We start from the raw sequence: 24,765 nt of genomic DNA on the forward strand, positions 1-24,765 counted from the left end.
CCCCTCCCCCCACACTCCCCCTCCCCCCACACTCCCCCTCCCCCCACACTCCCCCTCCCCCCACACTCCCCCTCCCCCCACACTCCCCTTCCCCCCACACTCCCCTTCACCCCACACTCCCCCTCCCCCCACTATCCCTCCACCCTCCTCCCCCTCCCCCGAAACCCTTCTCCCCCTCCCCCGAAACCCTTCTCCCCCTCCCCGAAACCCTTCTCCCCCTCCCCCGAAACCCTTCTCCCCCTCCCCCGAAACCCCCCTCCCCCTCCCCCGAAACCCCCCTCCCCCTCCCCCGAAACCCCCCTCCCCCTCCCCCGAAACCCTTCTCCCCCTCCCCCGAAACCCTTCTCCCCCTCCCCCGAAACCCCCCTCCCCCTCCCCCGAAACCCCCCTCCCCCCACTCCAATAAGGAATTCAGGAGAAACTTCTTCACCCAGAGAGTGGTGAGAATGTGGAACTCACTCCCACAAGGAGAGGTTGAGGTGAATAGTGGAGATGGATTTAAGGGGAAGCTCGATAAACACATGAGGGAGAAAGGAATAGAAGGAGATGCTGATAGGGTGAGATGGAGAGGGGAGGGAGGAGGCTCGTGTGGAGAATTAACACCGGGATAGACCAGTGGGGCCGAATGGCCTGTTTCTGTGCTGTACATTCGATGTATCTCGGTGTAATGGATTGCTGGTGGTCTGTAACCTCGCTGGGTCTTCTCACTTCTCTGATTTCTACTACTCATTCCCTTCCAGACACTGAAGAACACCTGGTTAAATAAATATGCCAAGGACTCGGCTGATCCGGGAGTGTTGGTCCTGTTAGCCTGTGGCACCATGTCCAGTACCTGCGGACAGCTGGCCAGCTACCCATTAGCTCTGGTCAGGACACGAATGCAAGCACAGGGTAAGGCTCTGACCGTTCCCTGCCTTTCTTTGTAATTAAAATGAACCGTATTGTTACATTAAACCTTTCTATAAATCACTAATTAGGTCCCACGTGGAGCATTGTGTCCAATTCTGGGCCCCGCACTTTAGGAAGGATGTGACGGCCTTGGAGAGGGTGCGGAGGAGATTTACTGGAATTGTCCCAGGGATGAGGGACTTCAGTTATGGGGAGAGACTGGAGAAGCTGGGGTTGTTCTCCTTAGAGCAGAGAAGGTTAAGGGGAGATTTAATCGAGGGGTTCAAAATCATGAGGGGTTTTCATAGAGTGAATAAGGAGAAACTGTTTCCAGTGGCAGAAGGGTCGGTGACCAGAGGACACAGATTTAAGATAATTGGTAAAAGAACCAGAGGGGAGATGAGGAAAAATCTTTTTATTCAGCGAGTTGTTCTGATCTGGAATGTGCTGCCTGAAAGGGCGGGGGAAGCAGATTCAATAATAACTTTCAAAAGGGAATTGGAGAAATAGTTGAAAAGAAGAAATTTTCAGGGCTCTGGGGAAAGAGCGGGGGGAGTGGGACTAATTGGATAGATCTTTCAAAGAGCCGGCACAGGCACGATGGACCGAATGGCCTCTTTCTGTGCTGCATAATTCTATGATCTAGGGGCATTCGACCCTGTCCTTTCCCTGGATTTGTCTTTAATTAAAACCTACAGCGGTTTAGACCCGACAGCATTAATGAGGATTTGGAGAATATCCTACAAAGCTAGCAGCTTAAAACTGACTGGTGTCTGCTCGGTATGAGCTGTGGGTCAGTATATCCCAATCTGACACAGGCCAGGCTGACGAGATCACTGCGAGCTAGTACCCGGACCCTTCCATCCAGCTCCAACTCCCTGTATTACTGCTCTCGGTCACTCCCTGCTCCAACTCCCTGTATTACTGCTCTCTGTCACTCCCTGCTCCAACTCCCTGTATTACTGCTCTCGGTCACTCCCTGCTCCAACTCCCTGTATTACTGCTCTCTGTCACTCCCTGCTCCAACTCCCTGTATTACTGCTCTCTGTCACTCCCTGCTCCAACTCCCTGTATTACTGCTCTCTGTTACTCCCTGCTCCAACTCCCTGTATTACTGCTCTCGGTCACTCCCTGCTCCAACTCCCTGTATTACTACTCTCTGTCACTCCCTGCTCCAACTCCCTGTATTACTGCTCTCGGTCACTCCCTGCTCCAACTCCCTGTATTACTGCTCTCTGTCACTCCCTGCTCCAACTCCCTGTATTACTGCTCTCTGTCACTCCCTGCTCCAACTCCCTGTATTACTGCTCTCTGTTACTCCCTGCTCCAACTCCCTGTATTACTGCTCTCGGTCACTCCCTGCTCCAACTCCCTGTATTACTGCTCTCAGTCACTCCCTGCTCCAACTCCCTGTATTACTGCTCTCGGTCACTCCCTGCTCCAACTCCCTGTATTACTACTCTCTGTCACTCCCTGCTCCAACTCCCTGTATTACTGCTCTCTGTCACTCCCGGCTCCAACTCCCTGTATTACTGCTCTCTGTTACTCCCTGCTCCAACTCCCTGTATTACTGCTCTCTGTCACTCCCTGCTCCAACTCCCTGTATTACTGCTCTCAGTCACTCCCTGCTCCAACTCCCTGTATTACTGCTCTCTGTCACTCCCTGCTCCAACTCCCTGTATTACTGCTCTCTGTCACTCCCTGCTCCAACTCCCTGTATTACTGCTCTCTGTTACTCCCTGCTCCAACTCCCTGTATTACTGCTCTCGGTCACTCCCTGCTCCAACTCCCGGTATTACTGCTCTCAGTCACTCCCTGCTCCAACTCCCTGTATTACTGCTCTCGGTCACTCCCTGCTCCAACTCCCGGTATTACTGCTCTCAGTCACTCCCTGCTCCAACTCCCTGTATTACTGCTCTCAGTCACTCCCTGCTCCAACTCCCTGTATTACTGCTCTCTGTCACTCCCTGCTCCAACTCCCTGTATTACTGCTCTCGGTCACTCCCTGCTCCAACTCCCTGTATTACTGCTCTCGGTCACTCCCTGCTCCAACTCCCTGTATTACTGCTCTCTGTCACTCCCTGCTCCAACTCCCTGTATTACTGCTCTCAGTCACTCCCTGCTCCAACTCCCTGTATTACTACTCCCTGCTCCAACTCCCTGTATTACTGCTCTCTGTCACTCCCTGCTCCAACTCCCTGTATTACTGCTCTCTGTCAAGGGTACGGTAGCATAGTGGTTATGTTACTGGACTAGTAATCCAGAGGCTTGGACTAATAATCTCCAACAAGAGAGAGTCTAACCACCTCCCCTTGACGTTCAACGGCATTACCATCACACGGACTGCAGCGGTTCAAGAAGGCGGCTCACCACCACTTTCTCAAGGGCAATTAGGGATGGGCAATAAATGCCGGCCTCACCAGCGACGCCCACATCCCATGAACGAATAAAAAAAAACTCCACTTTCCTGCCCGATCCCCATATCCCTTGATTCCCCTAGAGTCCAAAAATCTATCGATCTCAGCCTTGAATATACTCAACGACTCAGCATCCACAGCCCTCTGGGGTAGAGAATTCCAAAGATTCACAATCCTCTGAGTGAAGAAATTTCTCCTCATCTCAGTCTTAAATGGCCGACCCCGTATCCTGCAACTATGCCCCCTCGTTCTAGACTCTCCAGCCAGGGGAAACATCCTCTCAGTATCTACCCTGTCAAGTCCCCTCAGAATCTTATATGTGTCAATAAGATCACCTCTCGTTCTTCTAAACTCCAGAGAGTATAGGCCAATTCATAGAAGATTAGAATTCATAGAAAATTTACGGCACGGAAGGAGGCCATTCGGCCCATCGTGTCCGTGCCGGCCAAAAATGAGCCACCCAGCCTAATCCCACTTTCCAGCACTTGGTCCGTAGCCCTGTAGTTACAGAACTTCAGGGGCACATCCAGGTACTTTTTAAATGAGTTGAGGGTTTCTGCCTCTCCCACCCTCTCAGGCAGTGAGTTCCAGACCCCCACCACCCTCTGGGTGAAAACATTTCTCCTCAGCTCCCCTCTAATCCTTCTACCAATCACTTTAAATCTATGCCATCTGGTCACTGACCCCTCTGCTAAGGGAAATAGGTCATAGAGTCATAGAGTTATACGGCACGGATAGAGGCCCTTCGGCCCATCGTGTCCGCGCCGGCCATCAGCCCAGTCTACTCTAATCCCATATTCCAGCATTTGGTCCGTAGCCTTGTATGCTATGGCATTTCAAGTGCTCATCCAAATGCTTCTTGAATGTTGTGAGGGTTCCTGCCTCCACAACCCTTTCAGGCAGTGAGTTCCAGACTCCAACCACCCTCTGGGTGAAAAAGTTCTTTCTCAAATCCCCTCTAAACCTCCCGCCTTTTACCTTGAATCTATGTCCCCTTGTTATAGAACCCTCAACGAAGGGAAAAAGCTCCTTAGTATCCATCCTATCTGTGCCCCTCATAATTTTGTACACCTCAATCATGTCCCCCCTCAGCCTCCTCTGCTCCAAGGAAAACAAACCCAATCTTCCCAGTCTCTCTTCATAGCTGAAGCGCTCCAGCCCTGGTAACATCCTGGTGAATCTCCTCTGCACCCTCTCCAAAGCGATCACATCCTTCCTGTCGTGTGGCGACCAGAACTGCACACAGTACTCCAGCTGTGGCCTAACCAGTGTTTTATACAGCTCCATCATAACCTCCTTGCTCTTATATTCTATGCCTCGGCTAATAAAGGCAAGTATCCCATATGCCTTCTTTACCACCTTATCTACCTGTTCCGCCGCCTTCAGGGATCTGTGAACTTGCACACCAAGATCCCTCTGACCCTCTGTCTTGCCTAGGGTCCTCCCATTCATTGTGTATTCCCTTGCCTTGTTAGTCCCTCCAAAGTGCATCACCTCGCACTTTTCCGGGTTAAATTCCATTTGCCACTGTTCCGCCCATCTGACCAACCCATCTATATCGTCCTGCAGACTGAGGCTATCCTCCTCGCTATTTACCACCCTACCAATTTTTGTATCATCAGCGAACTTACTGATCATACCTTTTACATTCATATCCAAGTCATTAATGTAGACCACAAACAGCAAGGGACCCAGCACCGATCCCTGTGGTACCCCACTGGCCACAGGCTTCCAGTCACAAAAACAACCTTCGACCATCACCCTCTGCCTTCTGCCACTAAGCCAGTTTTGTATCCAAAGTGCCAAGGCACCCTGGATTCCATGGGCTCGTACCTTCTTGACCAGTCTCCTGTGGGGGACTTTATCGAAGGCCTTACTGAAATCCATGTATACCACATCCACTGCGTTACCCTCATCCACACGCCTAGTCACCCCCTCAAAAAATTCAATCAAATTAGTCAGACATGATCTTCCCTTGACAAAGCCATGTTGACTATCCCTGATTAATCCTTGCTTCTCCAAGTGGAGACTAATTTTGTCCTTCAGAATTTTTTCCAATAATTTTCCTACCACTGATGTTAGGCTCACTGGCCTGTAGTTCCCCGGTTTTTCCCTACTCCCCTTCTTGAATAATGGTACTACATTAGCGGTTCTCCAGTCCTCTGGCACATCCCCTGTGGCCAGAGAGGTTCTGAATATATGTGTCAGAGCCCCCGCAATCTCCTCCTTTGCCTCACACAGTAGCCTGGGATACATTTCGTCCGGGCCTGGGGATTTATCCATTTTTAGGCCTGCTAAAACCGCCAATACCTCCTCCCGCTCGATGTTAATATGTTCGAGTATATCACAGTCCCCCTGCCGTATTTCTCTGTCTACATCGTCCTTCTCCATAGTGAAAACAGATGCAAAAAATTCATTTAGAACCCCTCCTACATCTGCCGGCTCCACACACAGATTGCCATTTTTGTCCCTAGTCATCCTCTTACCCTTAATATACTTATAAAACATCTTAGGATTTTCCTTTATTTTGCTCGCCAGTGTTATTTCATGGCCCCTCCTTGATCTCCTAATTTCTTTTTTAAGTATCCCCCTGCACTTTTTGTACTCCTCTAGGGCTTCCTCCGTCTTTAGCCTTTTGTATCTGCCAAAAGCCCTCCTTTTTTTCCTAATCCATTCTCGTATATCCCCTGACATCCAAGGTTCCCTGGAGTTCTTGGAACCACCCTTGACCTTTACAGGAACATGTTGCCATTGTATGGTCTCAATCTCCCTTCTGAAAGACTCCCATTGCTCCGATGCGGATTTTCCTACAAGCAGCTGATCCCAGTCCATTTTGGCCAGATCCTGCCTTATCCTATTAAAATCGGCCTTCCCCCAATTTAGAACCTTTATTTCCGGCCCCTCCCTGTCCTTTTCCATGACCACCTTAAATCTCACCGAATTATGGTCACTGTCACCAAAGTGCTCACCTACTAGCACTTCTTCCACTTGGCCGGCCACATTCCCTAGAATTAGGTCCAGTACCGCCCCCTCTCTTGTAGGACTTTCTACATGCTGGCTCAAAAAGCTCTCCTGGATGCACGTTAAGAATTTTGTACCCTCTAAGCCTTTTACACTCTGAGTATCCCAGTTAATATTGGGGAAGTTGAAATCCCCCACTATTATTACCCTATTATTTGCACAATTTTCTGAGATTTGCCTACATATCTGTTCCTCGATCTCCCCCTGACTGTTTGGGGGTCTATAGTACACTCCCATCAAAGTGCTTGCCCCCTTTTTGTTTTTAAGCTCCACCCATATGGCCTCATTAGAGGAACCTGCTAATATATCATCCCTCCTTATGGCAGTAATTGATTCTTTAATTAATATTGCGACCCCCCCTCCTCTTATACCTCCCCCTCTGTCTCGCCTGAAGATTCTGTACCCCGGAATATTGAGCTGCCAGTCTTGCCCCTCCCTCAACCATGTCTCTGTGACAGCAACAATATCATACTCCCATGTGTTTATCAACACCTTCAGTTCATCCACCTTATTCGCAAGACTCCTTGCATTAAAATAGATGCCATCCAGCCTTGCCCTCACATATTTGCCCTGTCTTCCAAGCTGACTTGTTTTTTTCTCTATATTTGGCTGCACATCACCCCTTATTGTAGCTCCACTCTGATAGAGTGAATAGGTCCTTCCTATCCACTCTATCTCGGCCCCTCATAATGTTGTACACCTCAATTAAATCTCCCCTCAGCCTCCTCTGTTCCAAAGAAAATAACCCCAGCCTATCCAATCTTTCCTCATAGCTAAAATTCTCCAGTCCTGGCAACATCCTCGTAAATCTCCTCTGTACCCTCTCTAGTGCAATCACATCTTTCCTGTAATGTGGTGACCAGAACTGTACACAGTACTCAAGCTGTGGCCTAACCAGTGTTTTATACAGTTCCAGCATAACCTCCCTGCTCTTATATTCTATGCCTCGGCTAATACAGGAAAGTATCCCGTTTGCCTTCTTGACCACCTTATCTACCTGTCCTGCTATCTTCAGGGATCTGTGGACATGCACTCCAAGGTCCCTCACTTCCTCTACACCTCTCAGTATCCTCCCATTTATTGTGTATTCCCTTGCCTTGTTTGCCCTCCCTAAATGCATTACCTCACACTGCTCCAGATTGAATTCCATTGGTATCTTTTCTGCCCACCTGACCAGTCCATTGATATCTTCCTGCAGTCTGCAGCTTTCCTCCTCACTATCAGCCACACGGCCTATTTTTCTATCATCTGCAAACTTCTTAATCATGCCCCCTACATTTAAGTCCAAATCATTAATATATACCACAAAAAGCAAGGGACCTGGTACTGAGCCCTGCGGGACCCCACTGGAAACAGACTTCCAATCACAAAAACACCCCTCGACCATTACCCTTTGCTTCCTGCCACTGAACCAATTTTGGATCCAACTTACCACTCTCCCTTGGATCCCATGGGCTTGTACTTTTTTGACCAGTCTGCCATGTGGGCCCATTCTACTCAACCTCTCCTCATAGGACAACCCTCTCATTGCAGGAATTAATCTAGTGAACCTCCATTGCACCGCCTCTAAGGCAAGTATATCCTTTCTTCCTGTGTCCTCTACCACTGTTCCAGCTTCAGTTAGTCTGAATGACTCCCAGGGACCAATATTCTCCACTATTCAGAACACCATGGGTGAAAATTGATGGGTATGGTTCGTGTAGGGGTTCTGTAACCGGACTAATAATCCAGAGAACGTGAATTCAAATCGCACCCTGGGGCAGTTTGAGAAATTGGATTCAGTAAGAATCATAGAATCATTGCAGCACAGAAGGTGGCCATTCGGCCCATCAAGTCTGCGCCTGCTGTTTGTAGTTAGTCCCACTCCCCTGCTCTTTCCCCGTAGCCCTGCCAATTTTTTCTCTTCAAATATTTATCCAATTCCTTTTTGAAGGCCACAATTGAATCTGCTTCCACCCCCTTTCAGACAGCGGATTCCAGATCCTAACCACTCGCTGTGTAAAAAAGTTTTTCCTCATGTTGCCTTTGGTTCTTTTGCCAATCACCTTAAATCTGTGTCCTCTGGTTCTTGACCCTTCCACCAATGGGAACAGTTTCTCTTTATTTACTTTATCTAAACCCATCATGATTTTAAATACTTTTATCAAATTTCCTCTCAACCTTCTCTGCTCTAAGGAGAACAACCCCAGCTTCTCCAGTCTATCCACATAACTAAAGTCCCTCATCCCTGGATCCATTCTAGTAAATCTCTTCTGCAGTCTCTCTAAGGTCTTCACATCCTTCATAAAGTGCGGTGCCCAGAACTGGACACAATACTCCAGTTGTGGCCGAACCAGTGTTTTATAAAGGTTCATCATGACTTCCTTATTTTGTACTCTATGCCTCTAATTATAAACCCAGGATCCCATATGCTTTTATAACCACTTTCTCAACCTGTCCTGCCACCTTCAATGATTTGTGCACATATACCCCCAGGTCTCTCTGTTCCTGTACCCCTTTAGAATTGTGCCCTCTAGTTTGTATTGCCTCTCCTCACTCTTCCTACCGAAATGTATCACTTTGCACTTTTCTGCGTTAAATTTCATCTGCCACGTGTCCGCCCATTCCACCAGCCTGTCTATATCCTCTTGAAGTCGATGATTATCCTCCTCACTGTTCACTACACTTCCAAGTTTTGTGTCATCTGCAAATTTGGAAATTGTGCCCTGTACACCCAAGTCCAAGTCATTAATATATATCAAGAAAAGCAGTGGTCCCAGCACCGACCCCTGGGGAACACCACTGTACACCTCCCTCCAGTCCGAAAAACAACCGTTCACCACTACTCTGTTTTCTGTCACTTAGCCAATTTCATATCCATGCTGTTACTGCCCCCTTTATTCCATGGGCTTCAATTTTGCTGACAAGCTATTGTGTGGCACTTTATCAAATGCCTTTTGAAAGTCCATATACACCACATCAACCACATTGCCCTCATCGACCCTTTCTGTTACTTCATCAAAAAACTCTATCAAGTTAGTTAAACACAATTTGCCTTTAACAAATTCATGCTGGCTTTCCTTCATTAATCCACACTTGTCCCAGTGACTGTTAATTCTGTCCTGGATTATCGTTTCTAAAAGTTTCCCCACCACCGAGGTTAAACTGACTGGCCTGTAGTTGCTGGGTTTTTCCTTACACACTTTTTTGAACATTTTCAATTCTCCAGTCCTCTGCCACCAACTCTGTATTTAAGGAGGATTGAAAGATTATGGCCAGCACCTCTGCAATTTCCACCCTTACTTCCCTCAGCAACCTAGGATGCATTCCCATTACATATAGACCTATAGAACCAAAGAAAAGATCCGGCACAGAAGGGGGCCATTCGGCCGGCTCGAAGAACAACCAGGTGCCCATTCTAATCCCACCTTCCAGCACCCGGTCCGTAGCCCTGCAGCTTACAGCACTTTAGGTGCAGATCCAGGTACTTTTAAAAAGAGTTGAGGGTCCCTGCCTCTTCCACCAATTCGGGCAGTGAATTCCATACACCCACCACCCTCTGGGTAAAAAGGTTTTTCCTCATGTCCCCTCTAATCCCTCCGCCAATCAGCTTAAATCTATGTCCTCCAGTTCTTGAACTCCCCGCTAGGAGAAACAGGTACTTCCTGTCCACTCTATCTAGGCCCCTCATAATTTTGTACACCTCAATCAAGTCTCCCCTCAGTCTCCTCTGCTCCAAGGAAAACAACCCCGGCCTATCCAACCTCTCCTCGTAGCTGCAATTTTCAAGCCCTGCCAACATTCTTGTAAATCTTCTCTGCACTCTCCAGAGCAATTACGTCCTTCCTGTAATGTGGTGACCAGAACTGCGCACAATACTCCAGCTGTGGCCTCACCAGCGTTTTATACAGTTCCATCATTACATCCCTGCTTTTGTATTCTATACCTCGGCTAATAACGGAGAGCATTCCGTATGCCTTCTTCACAACCTTATCTACCTGTACTGCCACCTTCAGGGACCTGTGCACATGCACTCCAAGGTCTCTCACTTCCTCTACCCCTCTCAATATATTCCCATTTACTGCGTATTCCCTTTTACTGTTTGCCCTCCCTAAGTGCATTACCTCACACTTCTCTGGGTTGAACTCCATTTGCCACTTTTCCGCCCACTCCACCAACCCATTGATATCTTCTTGGAGTCTACAGCTATCCTCCTCACTATCAACTACACGGCCAATTTTTGTGTCGTCTGCAAATTTGCCAATCATGCCCCCTACATTCAAGTCCAAATCATTAATATATACCACAAACAGCAAGGGACCCAACACTGAGCCCTGTGGCACACCACTGGAAACAGATTTCCATTCGCAAAGACATCCATCGACCTTTACCCTTTGTTTCCTGTTACTGAGCCAATTTTGGATCCAATTTGCCACATTTCCCTGTATCCCATGGGCTTTTACCTTTCTGACCAGTCTGCCATGTGGGACCTTGTCAAATGCCTTACAAAAAATCCATATAGACAACATCCACTGCACTACCCTCATCAATCCTCCTTGTCACTTCCTCAAAGAATTTAATCAGATTTGTAAGGCATGACCTTCCCTGAACAAATCCATGCTGACTCTCCCTGATTAAACCCTGCCTTTCCAAGTGACAGTTTATCCTTTCTCTCAGTATTGATTCTAATAGTTTGCCCACCACCGAGGTAAGACCGACCGGCCTATAATTGTTCGGCCTTTCCCTCGTACCCTTTTTAAACAATGGCACTACGTTTGCAGTCTTCCAGTCCTCCGGTACCTCCCCTGTATTTAGTGAGGATTGGAAAATGATCCTCAGAACATCCGCTATTTCCTCCCTGGCTTCCTTCAATAGCCCAGGAAACAATCCATCCGGCCCTGGTGACTTATCAACTTTCAAGGACTCCAGTCCCTCTAGTACTTCCTCTCTCGTTATGTTTACCTTATCCAATATTTCACATCTCTCCTCTTTAACTACTATGTCTGGATCATCCCTTTCCCTTGTGAATACGGAGACAAAATATTCATTTAAAACCCTACTCACATCCTCTGCTTCTACACACAAGTTACCCTTATCATCCCTGATAGGTCCCACCTTTTCCTCAGCTATCCTCTTGTTCTTAATGTACTGATAAAACATCTTTGGGTTTTCTTTAATCTTACTAGCTAATATTTTTTCATGCTCTCTCTTTGCTCTCCTTATTTCCTTTTTTACGTCATCCCTGTACTTTCTATACTCCTAGGCTTTCTGCAGTATTTAGTTTTCTGTGACAGTCATAAGCTTTCTTTTTCTGCTTTATCTTGCCCCGTATACTTCTAGACAACCAGGGGGGCTCTAAATTTGGCAGTGCCACCCTTTTTCTGTGAGGGGACGTGTCTGCATTGTACCCGTAGAATTTCACTTTTTAGTGCCTCCCACTGGTTTGCTGCTGATTTCTCCTCAAGTAGTTGTGTCCAGTCCACTTCTGCCAAATCACCTCTTAGTTCTGTAAAATTTGCCTTCCCCCAATTTAAAACGTTTACTCCTGATTTAACTCTGTCCTTTTCCATAATAATGCTAAAACTAACTGAATTGTGGTCACTATCCCCAATATGGTCACCCACTGTCACTTCACCCACTTGCCCATCTTCATTTCCCAGGACTAAATCTAGAATTGCATCCCCTCTTGTTGGGCTTGTCACGTACTGGCTAAAAAAGTTCTCCTGGACACCGATCAAGAATTTTGCGCCCTCTGTGCCCCTCACACTGTTTGAATCGCAGTTGATGTTCGGGTCGTTGAAGTCCCCTACTATTATTGCCCTCTTATTTTTGCACTCAGAAATTTGCCTACAGGTTCTTCTATCTCTCTTTCACTATTCGGGGGTCTATAGTTCACTCTTAGTAGTGTGACTGCCCCTTTTTTATTTCTTAGCTCAACCCATATGGCCTCGATTGATGATCCATTTAGCAGATCATCCCTTCTCACAACTGGAATTGATTCTTTAACCAATAATGCTACCCCCCCTCCTTTTTTATCACCCATTCTATCCTGCCTGAAAACTCTATATCCAGGGATATTGAGCTGCCAATTATCCCCCTGGATAATTGGATATAAACCTGGAAATAAAATGCTGGTCTCAGTAAAAGTGATCGTGAAGCTGTCGGATTGTTGTAAAAACCCAACTGGTTCACTAATTTCCGTTAGGGAAGGAACCTGCCGTCCTTACCCGGTCTGGGCCTATATGTGACTCCAGTCCCAATTGAACAATGGGAGGCCTTTAAGGAGGAGATGGTTCGGGTACAGAGTGGACACATTCCCACGAGGGGGAAAGGCAGGACATCCAAAGCTAGAGCTCCCTGAGTGACTAAAGATAAAGAGATTAAAATGAAACAGAATAAGGAGGTTTATGATAAATGTCAGGTTCATAATGGAGAACCAGGCTGAATACAGAAAGTTCAGAAGAGATCTCAAAAAGGGAAGAAGAGGCAAAGAGATAGTATGAGAATAGATTAGCAGCTAACATAAAAGGGAACCCGAAAGTCTCTTATAAACATATAAATAGTAAAAGGGTAGTCAAAGGAAGGGTGGGACTGATTAGGGACAGAAAAGGAGATCTCGTTGTGGAGGCAGAGGGAATGGCTGAGGAACTGAATGAATACTTCGCATCGGTCTTCACTGGAGAAGAGGATGCTGCCATTGGAGCAGTAAAGGAGGAGGTGGTAGCGATATTGGAAATGATAAAAATAGATAAAGAGGTAATTAAAAGATCGACAGAACTCAAAGTAGAAAAGTCACCCGGTCCGGATGGGATGTATCCTAGGTTACTGAGGGGAGTAAGGGTGGAAATTGCGGAGGATCTGGCCACAATCTTCCAATCCTCCTTCGATGCCAGAGAACTGGAGGATTATAAATATTACTCCCCTGTTCAAAAAAGGGGAGAGGGATAAACCCGGTAATTACAGGCCAGTCAGTCAAAGGTCGGTGGTGGGGAAACTTTTAGAGACAATAATCTGGGACAAAATAAATTGGCACTTGAAAAAGTAGAGGCCAATAAATGAAAATCAGCACGGATTTGTTGACGGGAAATTGTGTTTGACGAACTTGATTGAGTTCTTTGATGAAGTAACGGAGAGGGTCGATGAGGGGAGTGCGGTTGATATTGTGTATATGGACTTTCAAAAGGCATTTGATAAAGAACCACATAATAGACTTGTTAGCAAAATTAAAACCCATGGGATTGAAGGGACAGTGGCTGCTTGGATACAAAATTGGTTAAGAGACAGAAAGCTGAGAGTAGTGGTGAACGGTTGCTTTTCAGACTGGAGGGAAGTTTACAGTGATGTTCCCCAGAGGTCAGTATTAGGACCACTGCTCTTTTTGATATATATTAATGACCTGGACTTGGGTATAATTTCAATGTTTGTGGCTGACACAAAGCTTGGAAATGTAGTAAACAGTGAGGAGGATAGTAACAGACTTCAGGAGGACACAGACAGACTGGTGAAATGGGCAGACACGTGGCAGATGAAATTTAATGCAGAGAAGTGTGAAGTGATGCATTTTGGTAGGAAGAATGAGGAGAGGCAAGATAAACTAAATGGTCCAATTTTAAAGGGGGTGCAGGAGCAGAGAGACCTGGGGGTGGATGTACACAAATCTGTGAAGGTGGCAGGACAAGTTGAGAAGGCTGTTAAAAAAGCATACGGGATCCTGGGCTTTATTAATAGAGGCAGAGAGTACAAAAGCAAGGAAGTTATGCTAAACCTTTATAAAATACTGGTTAGACCCCAGCTGGAGTATTGTGTTCAATTCTGGGCACTGCACTTTAGGAAGGATGTGAAGGCCTGCAGAAGAGATTTACTAGAATGGTTCCAGGGATGAGGAACTTCACTTACATGGATAGATTACAGAGGCTGGGTTTGTTCTCCTTAGAGCAGAGAAGATTAAGGGGAGATTTAGAATCATAGAAAATTTACAACACAGAAGGAGGCCATTCAGCCCATCGTGTCCGCACCGGCCGAAAATGAGCCGCCCAGCCTAATCCCACTTTCCAGCTCTTGGTCCGTAGCCCTGTAGGTTACGGCACTTCAGGTGCACATTCAGGTACTTTTTAAATGCGATGAGGGTTTCTGCCTCTCCCACCCTCTCAGGCAGTGAGTTCCAGACCCCCACCACCCTCTGGGTGAAAACAATTTTTCTCAGCTCCCCTCCTTCTACCTATCACTTCAAATTTATGCCCCTTGTTAGTGACCTCTCTGCTAAGGGAAATAGGTCCTTCCTATCCACTCTATCTGGGCCCCTCGTAATTTTATATATCTCAATTAAATCTCCCCTCAGCCTCCTCTGTTCCAAAGAGAACAACCCCAGTCTATCCAATCTTTCCTCATAGCTAAAATTCTCCAGTCCTGGCAACATCCTCGTAAATCTCCTCTGTACCCTCTCAAGTGCAATCACATCTTTCCTGTAATGTGGTGACCAGAACTGTACACAGTACTCAAGCTGTGGCCTAACCAGTGTTTTATACAGTTCCAGCATAACCTCCCTGCTCTTATATTCTATGCCTTGGCTATTAAAGGAAAGTATCCCATATGCCTTCTTAACCACCTCATCTACCTGTCCTGCTACCTTCAGGGATCTGTGGACATGCACTCTAAGGTCCCTCACTTCCTCTACACCTCTCAGTATCCTCCCATTTATTGTGTATTCCCTTGCCTTGTTTACCCTCCCCAAATGAATTACCTCACACTTCTCTGGATTGAATTCCATTTGCCACTTTTCTGCCCACCTGACCAGTCCATTGATATCTTCCTGCAGTCTACAGCTTTCCTCCTCACTATCAACCACACAGCCAATTTTTGTATCAGCTGCAAACTTCTTAATCATGCCCCCTACATTAAGTCCAAATTATTAATATATACCACAAAAAACAAGGGACCCAGTACTGAGCCCTGCGGGACCCCACTGGAAACAATCTTCCAGTCACAAAAACACCCGTTGACCATTACCCTTTGCTTCCTGCCACTGAGCCAATTTTGGATCCAACTTACCACTTTCCCTTGGATCCCATGGGCTTGATGAGGAGAATGTTTTTATGCAGCGAGTTGTTCTGATCTGGAATGCGCTGCCTGAAAGGGCGGTGGAAGCAGATTCAATAATAACTTTCAAAAAGAAATTGGATAAATACTTGAAGGGAAAAAAAATTGCAGGGCAATGGGAAAAGAGTAGGGGAGTAGAACTAATGGATAGCTCTTTCAAAGAGCCAGCATGTGCACGATGGGCCGAATGGCCACCTCCTATGCTGTAAGGTTACTCCTCACTCTACCATTACCAACAAGCCAGGGGATCAACCCTGGTTCAATGAGGAGTGTAGAAGAGCATGCCAGGAGCAGCACCAGGCGTACCTAAAAATGAGGTGCCAACCTGGTGAAGCTACAACACAGGACTACATGCATGCTAAACAGCGGAAGCAACATGCAATAGACAGAGCTAAGCGATTCCACAACCAACGGATCAGATCAAAGCTCTGCAGTCCTGCCACATCCAGTCATGAATGGTGGTGGACAATTAAATAACTAACGGGAGGAGGAGGCTCTGCAAACATCCCCATTCTCAATGATGGCAGAGCCCAGCATGTGAGTGCTAAAGACCAGGCTGAAGCGTTTGCAACCATCTTCAGCCAGAACTGCCGAGTGGATGATCCATCTCGGCCTCCTCCCGATATCCCCACCATCACAGAAGCCAGTCTTCAGGCATCTACCCGACAAAGTGGAAAATTGCCCAGGTATGTCCTGTCCACAGAAGGCAGGACAATTCCAATCCGGCCAATTACCGCCCCATCAGTCTACCCTCAATCATCAGCAAAGTGATGGAAGGTGTTGTCGACAGTGCTATCAAGTGGCACTTACTCACCAATAACCTGCTGACCGATTCTCAGTTTGGGTTCCGCCAGGACCACTCGGCTCCAGACCTCATTACAGCCTTGGTCCAAACATGGACAAAAGAGCTGAATTCCAGAGGTGAGGTGAGAGTGACTGCCCTTGACATCAAGGCAGCATTTGACCGAGTGTGGCACCAAGGAGCCCGAGTAAAATTGAAGTCAATGGGAATCAGGGGGAAAACTCTCCAGTGGCTGGAGTCATACCTTGCACAAAGGAAGATGGTAGTGGTTGTTGGAGGCCAATCATCTCAGCCCCAGGACATTGCTGCAGGAGTTCCTCAGGGCAGTGTCCTAGAGCCAACCATCTTCAGCTGCTTCATCAACGACATTCCCTCCATCATAAGGTCATAGAAAGGTTACAGCACATAGGAACATAGGAACAGGAGTAGGCCATTCAGCCCCTCGTGCCTGCTCCGCCATTTGATAAGATCATGGCTGATCTGTGATCTAACTCCATATACCCGACTTTGGCCCATATCCCTTAATACCTTTGGTTGCCAAAAAGCTATCTATCTCAGATTTAAATTTAGCAATTGAGCTAGTATCAATTGCCATTTGCGGAAGAGAGTTCCAAACTTCTACAACACTTTGTGAGTAGAAATGTTTTCTAATCTCGCTCCTGAAAGATCTGGCTCTAATTTTTAGACTGTGCCCCCTACTCCTAAAATCCCCAACCAGCGGAAATAGTTTCTCTCTATCCACCCTATCTGTTCCCCTTAATATTTTATAAACTTCGATCAGATCACCCCTTAACCTTTGAAACTCTGGAGAATACAACCCCAATTTGTGTAATCGCTCCTCGTAACTTAACCCTTGAAGTCCGGGTATCATTCCAGTAAACCTAAGCTGCACTCCCTCCAAGGCAATATGTCATAAGAACATAAAAACATAAGAAATAGGAGCAGGAGTAGGCCAATCGGCCCCTCGAGCCTGCTCCGCCATTCAATAAGATCATGGCTGATCTGATCCCAACCACAAATCTAAAGAACACAAGAAGTAGGAGCAGGACCCGGCCACTCAGCCCCTGGGCCCTCTCCACCACCCACAGGGCCTTGACCGATCCGAACTCAGCTTCATGTCCAATTTCCTGCCCGCTCCCCGTAACCCCTAATTCCCTTTACTTCTAGGAAACTGTCTATTTCTGTTTTAAATTTGTCCTTCCGAAGGTGCGGTGCCCAGAACTGCTCACAGTACTCCAGGTGCGGTCTAACCAGGGTTTTGTATAGCTGCAGCATAACTTCTGCCCCCTTGTACTCTGGTCCTCTCGATATAAAGGCCAACATTCCATTAGCCTTATTGATTATTTTCTGCACCTGTTCATGACACTTCAATGATCGATGTACCTGAACCCCTAAGTCCCTTTGGACATCCACTGTTTTTAACTTTTTACAATTTAGAAAGTGCCATCGAGTCCACGCCTGCTCAATGCAAAGCAGTCCAGCTAGTCCCACTCCCCCGCCCTTTCCCCGTAGCCCTGCAAATTTTTTTCTTTCAAGTACTTATCTAGTTCCCTTTTGAAGGCCATGATTGAATCTGCCTCCACCCCTCAAGAATCACATCCTAACCACTCGGAATTGGGGATGTTCGCTGATGATTGCACAGTGTTCAGTTCCATTCGCTACGCCTCAGATAATGAAGCAGTCCATGCCCGCATGCAGCAAGACCTGGACAACATCCAGCTTGGGCTGATAAGTGGCAAATAACATTCGCGCCAGACAAGTGCCACACAAGAGTTTAGTGTGCAAAATAAAAGCACATGGGATTGGGGGGAATATACTGGCATGGATTGAGAATTGGTTGACAGACAGGAAACAGAGAGTAGGAATAAACGGGTTTTTTCCGGGTGGCAGGCAGTGACTAGTGGGGCACCGCAGGGATCAGTGCTTGGGCCCCAGCTATTCACAATATATATCAATGATTTGGATGAGGGAACTAAATGTAACATTTCCAAGTTTGCAGACGACACAAAGCTGGGGTGGAATGTGAGCTGTGAGGAGAATGCAAAGAGGCTCCAATGTGATTTGGACAAGTTGGGTGAGTGGGCAAGAACATGGCAGATGCAGTATAACGTGGATAAATGTGAGGTTATCCACTTTGGTTGTAAAAACGGAAAGGCAGATTATTATCTGAATGGTGATAGATTGGGAAAAGGGGAGGTGCAACGAGACCTGGGTGTCCTTGTACACCAGTCGCTGAAAGCGAGCATTCAGGTGCAGCAAGCAGTTAGGAAGGTGAATGGTATGTTGGCCTTCATTGCAAGAGGATTTGAGTACAGGAGCAGGGATGTCTTACTGCAGTTATACAGGGCCTTGGTGAGACCACATCTGGAGTATTGTGTGCAGTTTTGGTCTCCTTATCTGAGGAAGGATGTCCTTGCCATGGAGGGAGTGCAACGAAGATTTACCAGACTGATTCCTGGGATGGCAGGACTGATGTATGAGGAGAGATTGGGTCGACTAGGCCTATATTCACTAGAGTTTAGAAGAATGAGAGGTGATCTCATCGAAACATGTAAAATTCTAACAGGACTAGACAGACTAGATGCAGGGAGGATGTTCCCGATGGCTGGGGAGTCCAGAACCAGGGGTCACAGTCTCAGGATACGGGGTCTGCCATTTAGAACCGAGATGAGGAGAAATGTCTTCACTCAGAGGGTGGTGAACCTGTGGAATTCTCTACCACAGAAGGCAGTGGAGGCCAAATCATTAAATATATTCAAGAAGGAGATCGATATATTTCTTAATGCTAAACGGATCAAGGGATATGGAGAAAAAGCGGGAACAGGGGACTGAGTTAGACGATCGACCATGATCATTTTGAATGTTGGAGCAGGCCCGAAGGGCCGAATGGCCTACTCTTGTTCCTATTTTCTATGTTTCTATGTTTCGAAGGACAAGGGCAGCAGGCGCGTGGGAACAACACCACCTGCACGTTCCCCTCCAAGTCACACACCATCCCGACTTGGAAATATATCGCCGTTCCTTCATTGTCGCTGGGTCAAAATCCTGGAACTCCCTTCCTAACAGCACTGTGGGAGAACCGTCACCACACGGACTGCAGCGGTTCGAGAAGGCGGCTCACCACCACCTTCTCAAGGGCAATTAGGGATGGGCAATAAATGCCGGCCTCGCCAGCGACGCCCACATCCCACGAATGTATGAATCCAGGCACCAAATGCTTGATGCTGAGATTTACATTTTACTGTCATTTGTAACTGAGAAACTGTCTTATTTTTGCAGCATCATTGGCAGAGGCCCAACAGCTGAACATGGTGGGCCTGTTCCGAAGGATTGTGGCCACCGAGGGGCTGTCTGGGCTTTACAGGGGACTGGCCCCTAACTTCATGAAGGTGATTCCTGCCGTTAGCATCAGTTATGTGGTGTATGAATATATGAAGAAGGCCTTGGGGATCAGGTCCAGCTGAAGCCGGTCCCATTCGCTCAGGGAACCACATTTCACCAGATCAGCATATTCCATTTGCAGCTTCAGACGAGTGCAGACCCCGGACCCCCGTCTCAGTCTCCCAGTCCCCGTCTGAATCTCTCCTGTCTCCGTCTCCCCCTCTCACTCTCCCCCGTCTCTCCCTCCCCAGTCTCCCAGTCCCCATCTGAATCTCTCCTGTCTCCGTCTCCCCCTCTCACTCTCCCCCGTCTCTCCCTCCCCAGTCTCCCAGTCCCCGTCTGAATCTCTCCTGTCTCCGTCTCCCCCGACTCTCCCTCCCCAGTCTCCCAGTCCCCGTCTGAATCTCTCCTGTCTCCGTCTCCCCCTCTCGCTCTCCCCCGTCTCTCCCTCCCCAGTCTCCCAGTCCCCATCTGAATCTCTCCTGTCTCCGTCTCCCCCTCTCACTCTCCCCCGTCTCTCCCTCCCCAGTCTCCCAGTCCCCGTCTGAATCTCTCCTGTCTCCGTCTCCCCCGACTCTCCCTCCCCAGTCTCCCAGTCCCCGTCTGAATCTCTCCTGTCTCCGTCTCCCCCTCTCGCTCTCCCCCGTCTCTCCCTCCCCAGTCTCCCAGTCCCCATCTGAATCTCTCCTGTCTCCGTCTCCCCCTCTCACTCTCCCCCGTCTCTCCCTCCCCCATCTCCCAATCCCTATAATAGTGGGGGTCCAACAAACCCTCACTGCTGTTCAGGGAAAACCAGTTTATCCGAATTGCCAGGTTCAGACACAAACCCACCAAGCAAAGATAACCGGCTCGGATTATCTCCGATCTCCGATCTCTCTCACAGTAGAATGCTCTGATTGCCCTTCTGGTTATTAATCAAACAAAGAATCAAGATTTTGAGAAACACGCACACTTTTCTACCTTCCATTCCCGCTAGAAATATTCACATGAAGAGTACTGGAATATTTACTGATTCATTCAGTGTCTAGGAATAAAGTTCATTGCTTTTTTCAGCTTTGCTTTGGTAATGCAATTTATAATCGTACTTTGCTTCTGGCAAACAAACTCCAAATCCCAATTATTATTCCCATTTAATGAACGTACTGGGAGTGTCCTCTCTGGACACTGTGCCTCTGCAGTGAGTCGAGTTATCTGAAAAGGATCAAACCAATGACACGACATTGAATAGAGGTGAACACTGTATTTTACAAAGGCATGGTTCATTTTCCATATTTGGTTTGTGCTTTTAATGTGACTCATGCTGTGAGGTGTCTTACATAAATAATGGGTGTCATTTGGGGAAAAGTGTCGCCTCTGGCATTAATTTAAAGAGATCATGCATGGCAAGAGGCTCGAGGGTGAGTTGGATGCCATTAGTTTCTCCTCCTGTACTTTTATTTTTACGTGTTGCATGGATTTTTTATCAATAAATTGATATGATTGATTTACAACAGTTTGTAGAAATGTCTTAATGCGTCAGCTGTTTATTCACCTCATGCCCTAGGATAAGGGAGGGGACCACTCTCCCATTTGGCCGTGTGGTTGGTAGTGAGGAGGAAAGCTGTAGACTGCAGGAAGATATCAATGGACTGTTCAGGTGGGCAGAAAAGTGGCAAATGGAATTCAATCCAGAGAAGTGTGAGGTAATGCATTTGGGGAAAGCAAACAAGGCAAGGGAATACACAATAAATGGGAGGATACTGAGAGGTGTACAGGAGTGCATGTCCACTGAAGGTAGCAGGATAGGTAGATAAGGTGGTTAAAAAGGCATATGGAATGCTTTTGTTTATTAGCATAGAATATAAGAGCAGGGAGGTTATGCTGGAACTGTATAAAACACTAGTTAGACCACAGCTTGAGTACTGTGTACAATTCTGGTCACCACATTACAGGAAAGATGTGATTGCACTCGAGGGTACAGAGGAGATTTACGAGAATGTTGCCAGGACTGGGGAATTTTAGCTATGAGAAAAGATTGGACAGTCTGGGGTTGTTCTCTTTGGAACAGAGGAGACTGAGGGGAGCCTAAATTAAGGTGTATAAAATTACGAGGGGCCGAGATAGAGTGGATAGGAAGGACCCTCAGCAGAGAGGTCAATAACCAGGGGGCATAGAATTAAAGTGATAGAAGGATTAGAAGGGAGCTAAGGAGAATTTTTTTTCACCCAGAGGGTGGTGGGGGTCTGGAAATCGCTGCCTGAAAGGGTGGTAGAGGCAGAAACCCTCACTTCATTTAAAATGTACTTGGATGTGCACCTGAAGTGCTGAAACCGACAGGGCTACGGATCAAGTACTGGAAAGTGGGAGTAAGTTGGATAGCTCTTTTTTGGCCAGCACAGACGTGATGGGCCAAATGGCCTCCTTCTGTGCTGTAACTTTCTACGATTCTATGCTTTACCCAATCCCCATCTGTTCTTCTGTTACTGCAACATTTACCCATTTGCCTCCAGCCAAACTGTTCCAGTACAGCTACAACACTGGCATCTACCCGATAATGTGGGCAATTGCCCAGGTGTGTCCTTCCACAAAAAGCAGGATAAATCCAATCTGGCCAGTTACCGCCCCATCAGACTACTCTTAATCATCAGCAAAGTGATGGAAGGTGTCGTCGACAGTGCTATCAAGCGACACTTACTCACCAATAACCTGCTCACCGATGCTCAGTTTGGGTTCCGCCAGGACCACTCGGCTCCAGACCTCATTACAGCCTTGGTCCAAACATGGACAAAAGAGCTGAATTCCAGAGGTGAGGTGAGAGTAACTGCCCTTGACATCAAGGCAGCATTTGACCGAGTGTGGCACCAAGGAGTCCCAGTAAAATTGAAGTCAATGGGAATCAGGGGGAAAACTCTCCAGTAGTTGGAGTCATACCGAGCACAAAGGAAGATGGTAGTGGTTGTTGGAGGCCAATCATCACAGCCCCAGGACATTGCTGCAGGAGTTCCTCAGGGCAGCGTCCTAGGCCCAAACATAGAGTCATAGAGTCATACAGCACGGATAGAGGCCCTTCGGCCCATCGTGTCCGCGCCGGCCATCAGCCCTGTCTACTCTAATCCCATATTCCAGCATTTGGTCCGTAGCCTTGTATGCTATGGCATTTCAAGTGCTCATCCAAATGCTTCTTGAATGTTGTGAGGGTTCCTGCCTCCACAACCCTTTCAGGCAGTGAGTTCCAGACTCCAACCACCCTCTGGGTGAAAAAGTTCTTTCTCAAATCCCCTCTAAACCTCCCGCCTTTTACCTTGAATCTATGTCCCCTTGTTATAGAACCCTCAACGAAGGGAAAAAGCTCCTTAGTATCCATCCTATCTGTGCCCCTCATAATTCTGTACACCTCAATCATGTCCCCCCTCAGCCTCCTCTGCTCCAAGGAAAACAAACCCAATCTTCCCAGTCTCTCTTCACAGCTGAAGCGCTCCAGCCCTGGTAACATCCTGGTGAATCTCCTCTGCACCCTCTCCAAAGCGATCACATCCTTCCTGTCGTGTGGCGACCAGAACTGCACACAGTACTCCAGCTGTGGCCTAACCAGTGTTTTATACAGCTCCATCATAACCTCCTTGCTCTTATATTCTATGACTCGGCTAATAAAGGCAAGTATCCCATATGCCTTCTTTACCACCTTATCTACCTGTTCTGCCGCCTTCAGGGATCTGTGAACTTGCACACCAAGATCCCTCTGACCCTCTGTCTTGCCTAGGGTCCTCCCATTCATTGTGTATTCCCTTGCCTTGTTAGTCCCTCCAAAGTGCATCACCTCGCACTTTTAAGCTGCTTCATCAATGACCTTCCCTCCATCATAAGGTCAGAAATGGGGATGTTCGCAGATGATTGCACAGTGTTCAGTTCCATTCGCAACCCCTCAGATAATGAAGCAGTCCGAGCCTGCATGCAGCAAGACCTGGACAACATCCAGGCTTGGGCTGATAAGTGGCAAGTAACATTCGCGTCAGACAAGTGCCAGGCAATGACCATCTCCAACAAGAGAGAGTCTAACCACCTCCCCTTGACATTCAACGGCATTACCATCGCCGAATCCCTCACCATCAACATCCTGGGGGTCACCATTGACCAGAAACTTAACTGGACCAGACACATAAATATTGTGACTACAAGAGCAGGTCAGAGGCTGGGTATTCTGTGGCCAGAGACTCACCTCCTGACTCCCCAAAGCCTTTCCACCATCTACAAGGCACAAGTCAGGAGTGTGATGGAATGATCTCCACTTGCCTGGATGAGTGCAGCTCCAACAACACTCAAGAAGCTCAACACCATCCAGGACAAAGCAGCCCACTTGATTGGCACCCCATCCACCACCCTAAACATTCACTCCCTTCACCACCGGCGCACTGTGGCTGCAGTGTGTACCATCCACAGGATGCACTGCGGCAACTCGCCAAGGCTTCTTCGACAGCACCTCCCAAACCCGCGACCTCTACCACCTAGAAGGACAAGAGCAGCAGGCACATGGGAACAACACCACCTGCACGTTCCCCTCCAAGTCACACACCATCCCGACTTGGAAATATATCGCCATTCCTTCATCGTCGCTGGGTCAAAATCCTGGAACTCCCTTCCTAACAGCACTGTGGGAGAACCTTCACCACACGGACTGCAGCGGTTCAAGAAGGCGGCTCACCACCACCTTCTCAAGGGCAATTAGGGATGGGCAATAAATGCCGGCCTCGCCAGCGACGCCCACATCCCATGAAGGAATAAAAAAAAATCCCCATCTGTTGTTCTGTTACTGTAACATCTAACAGGTGTTTTTGTGACTGGAAGGCAGTTTCCAGTGGAGTTCAGCAGGGCTCAGTACTCGGTCCCTTGCTTTTTGTGGTATATATTAATGATTTTAACTTGAATGTAGGGGGCATGATCAAGAATTTTGCAGTTGACACAAAAATTGTCCGTGTGGTTGATAGTGAGGAGGAAAGCTGCAGACTGCAGGAAGATATCAATGGACTGGTCAGGTGGGCAGAAAAGTAGCAAATGGAGTTCAATCCGGAAAAGTGTGAGGTAATGCATTTGGGGAGGGCAAACAAGGCAAGGGAGTACACAATAAATGGGAGGATACTGAGAGGTGTAGAGGAAGTGAGGGACCTTGGAGTGCATGTCCACAGATCCCTGAAGGTAGCAGGACAG

At 47.6% G+C, this 24,765-nt stretch overlaps 1 protein-coding gene across 1 annotated transcript; it reads left to right on the forward strand.

Moving 5' to 3' along the window:
- Positions 1-740: 740 nt before the first annotated feature.
- LOC137311974 (mitochondrial adenyl nucleotide antiporter SLC25A23-like) lies at positions 741-21,074 on the forward strand (the record flags this gene model as incomplete). Its single annotated transcript, XM_067978783.1, has 2 exons — positions 741-891; positions 19,483-21,074. Coding segments are annotated over 2 exons (336 nt in total), but the record flags the coding sequence as incomplete, so codon positions are not given.
- Between the last annotated feature and the right edge of the window lie 3,691 nt (positions 21,075-24,765).

The sequence above is a fragment of the Heptranchias perlo genome, unplaced genomic scaffold (assembly GCF_035084215.1).
Source record: "Heptranchias perlo isolate sHepPer1 unplaced genomic scaffold, sHepPer1.hap1 HAP1_SCAFFOLD_386, whole genome shotgun sequence".
Taxonomy (NCBI): domain Eukaryota; kingdom Metazoa; phylum Chordata; class Chondrichthyes; order Hexanchiformes; family Hexanchidae; genus Heptranchias; species Heptranchias perlo.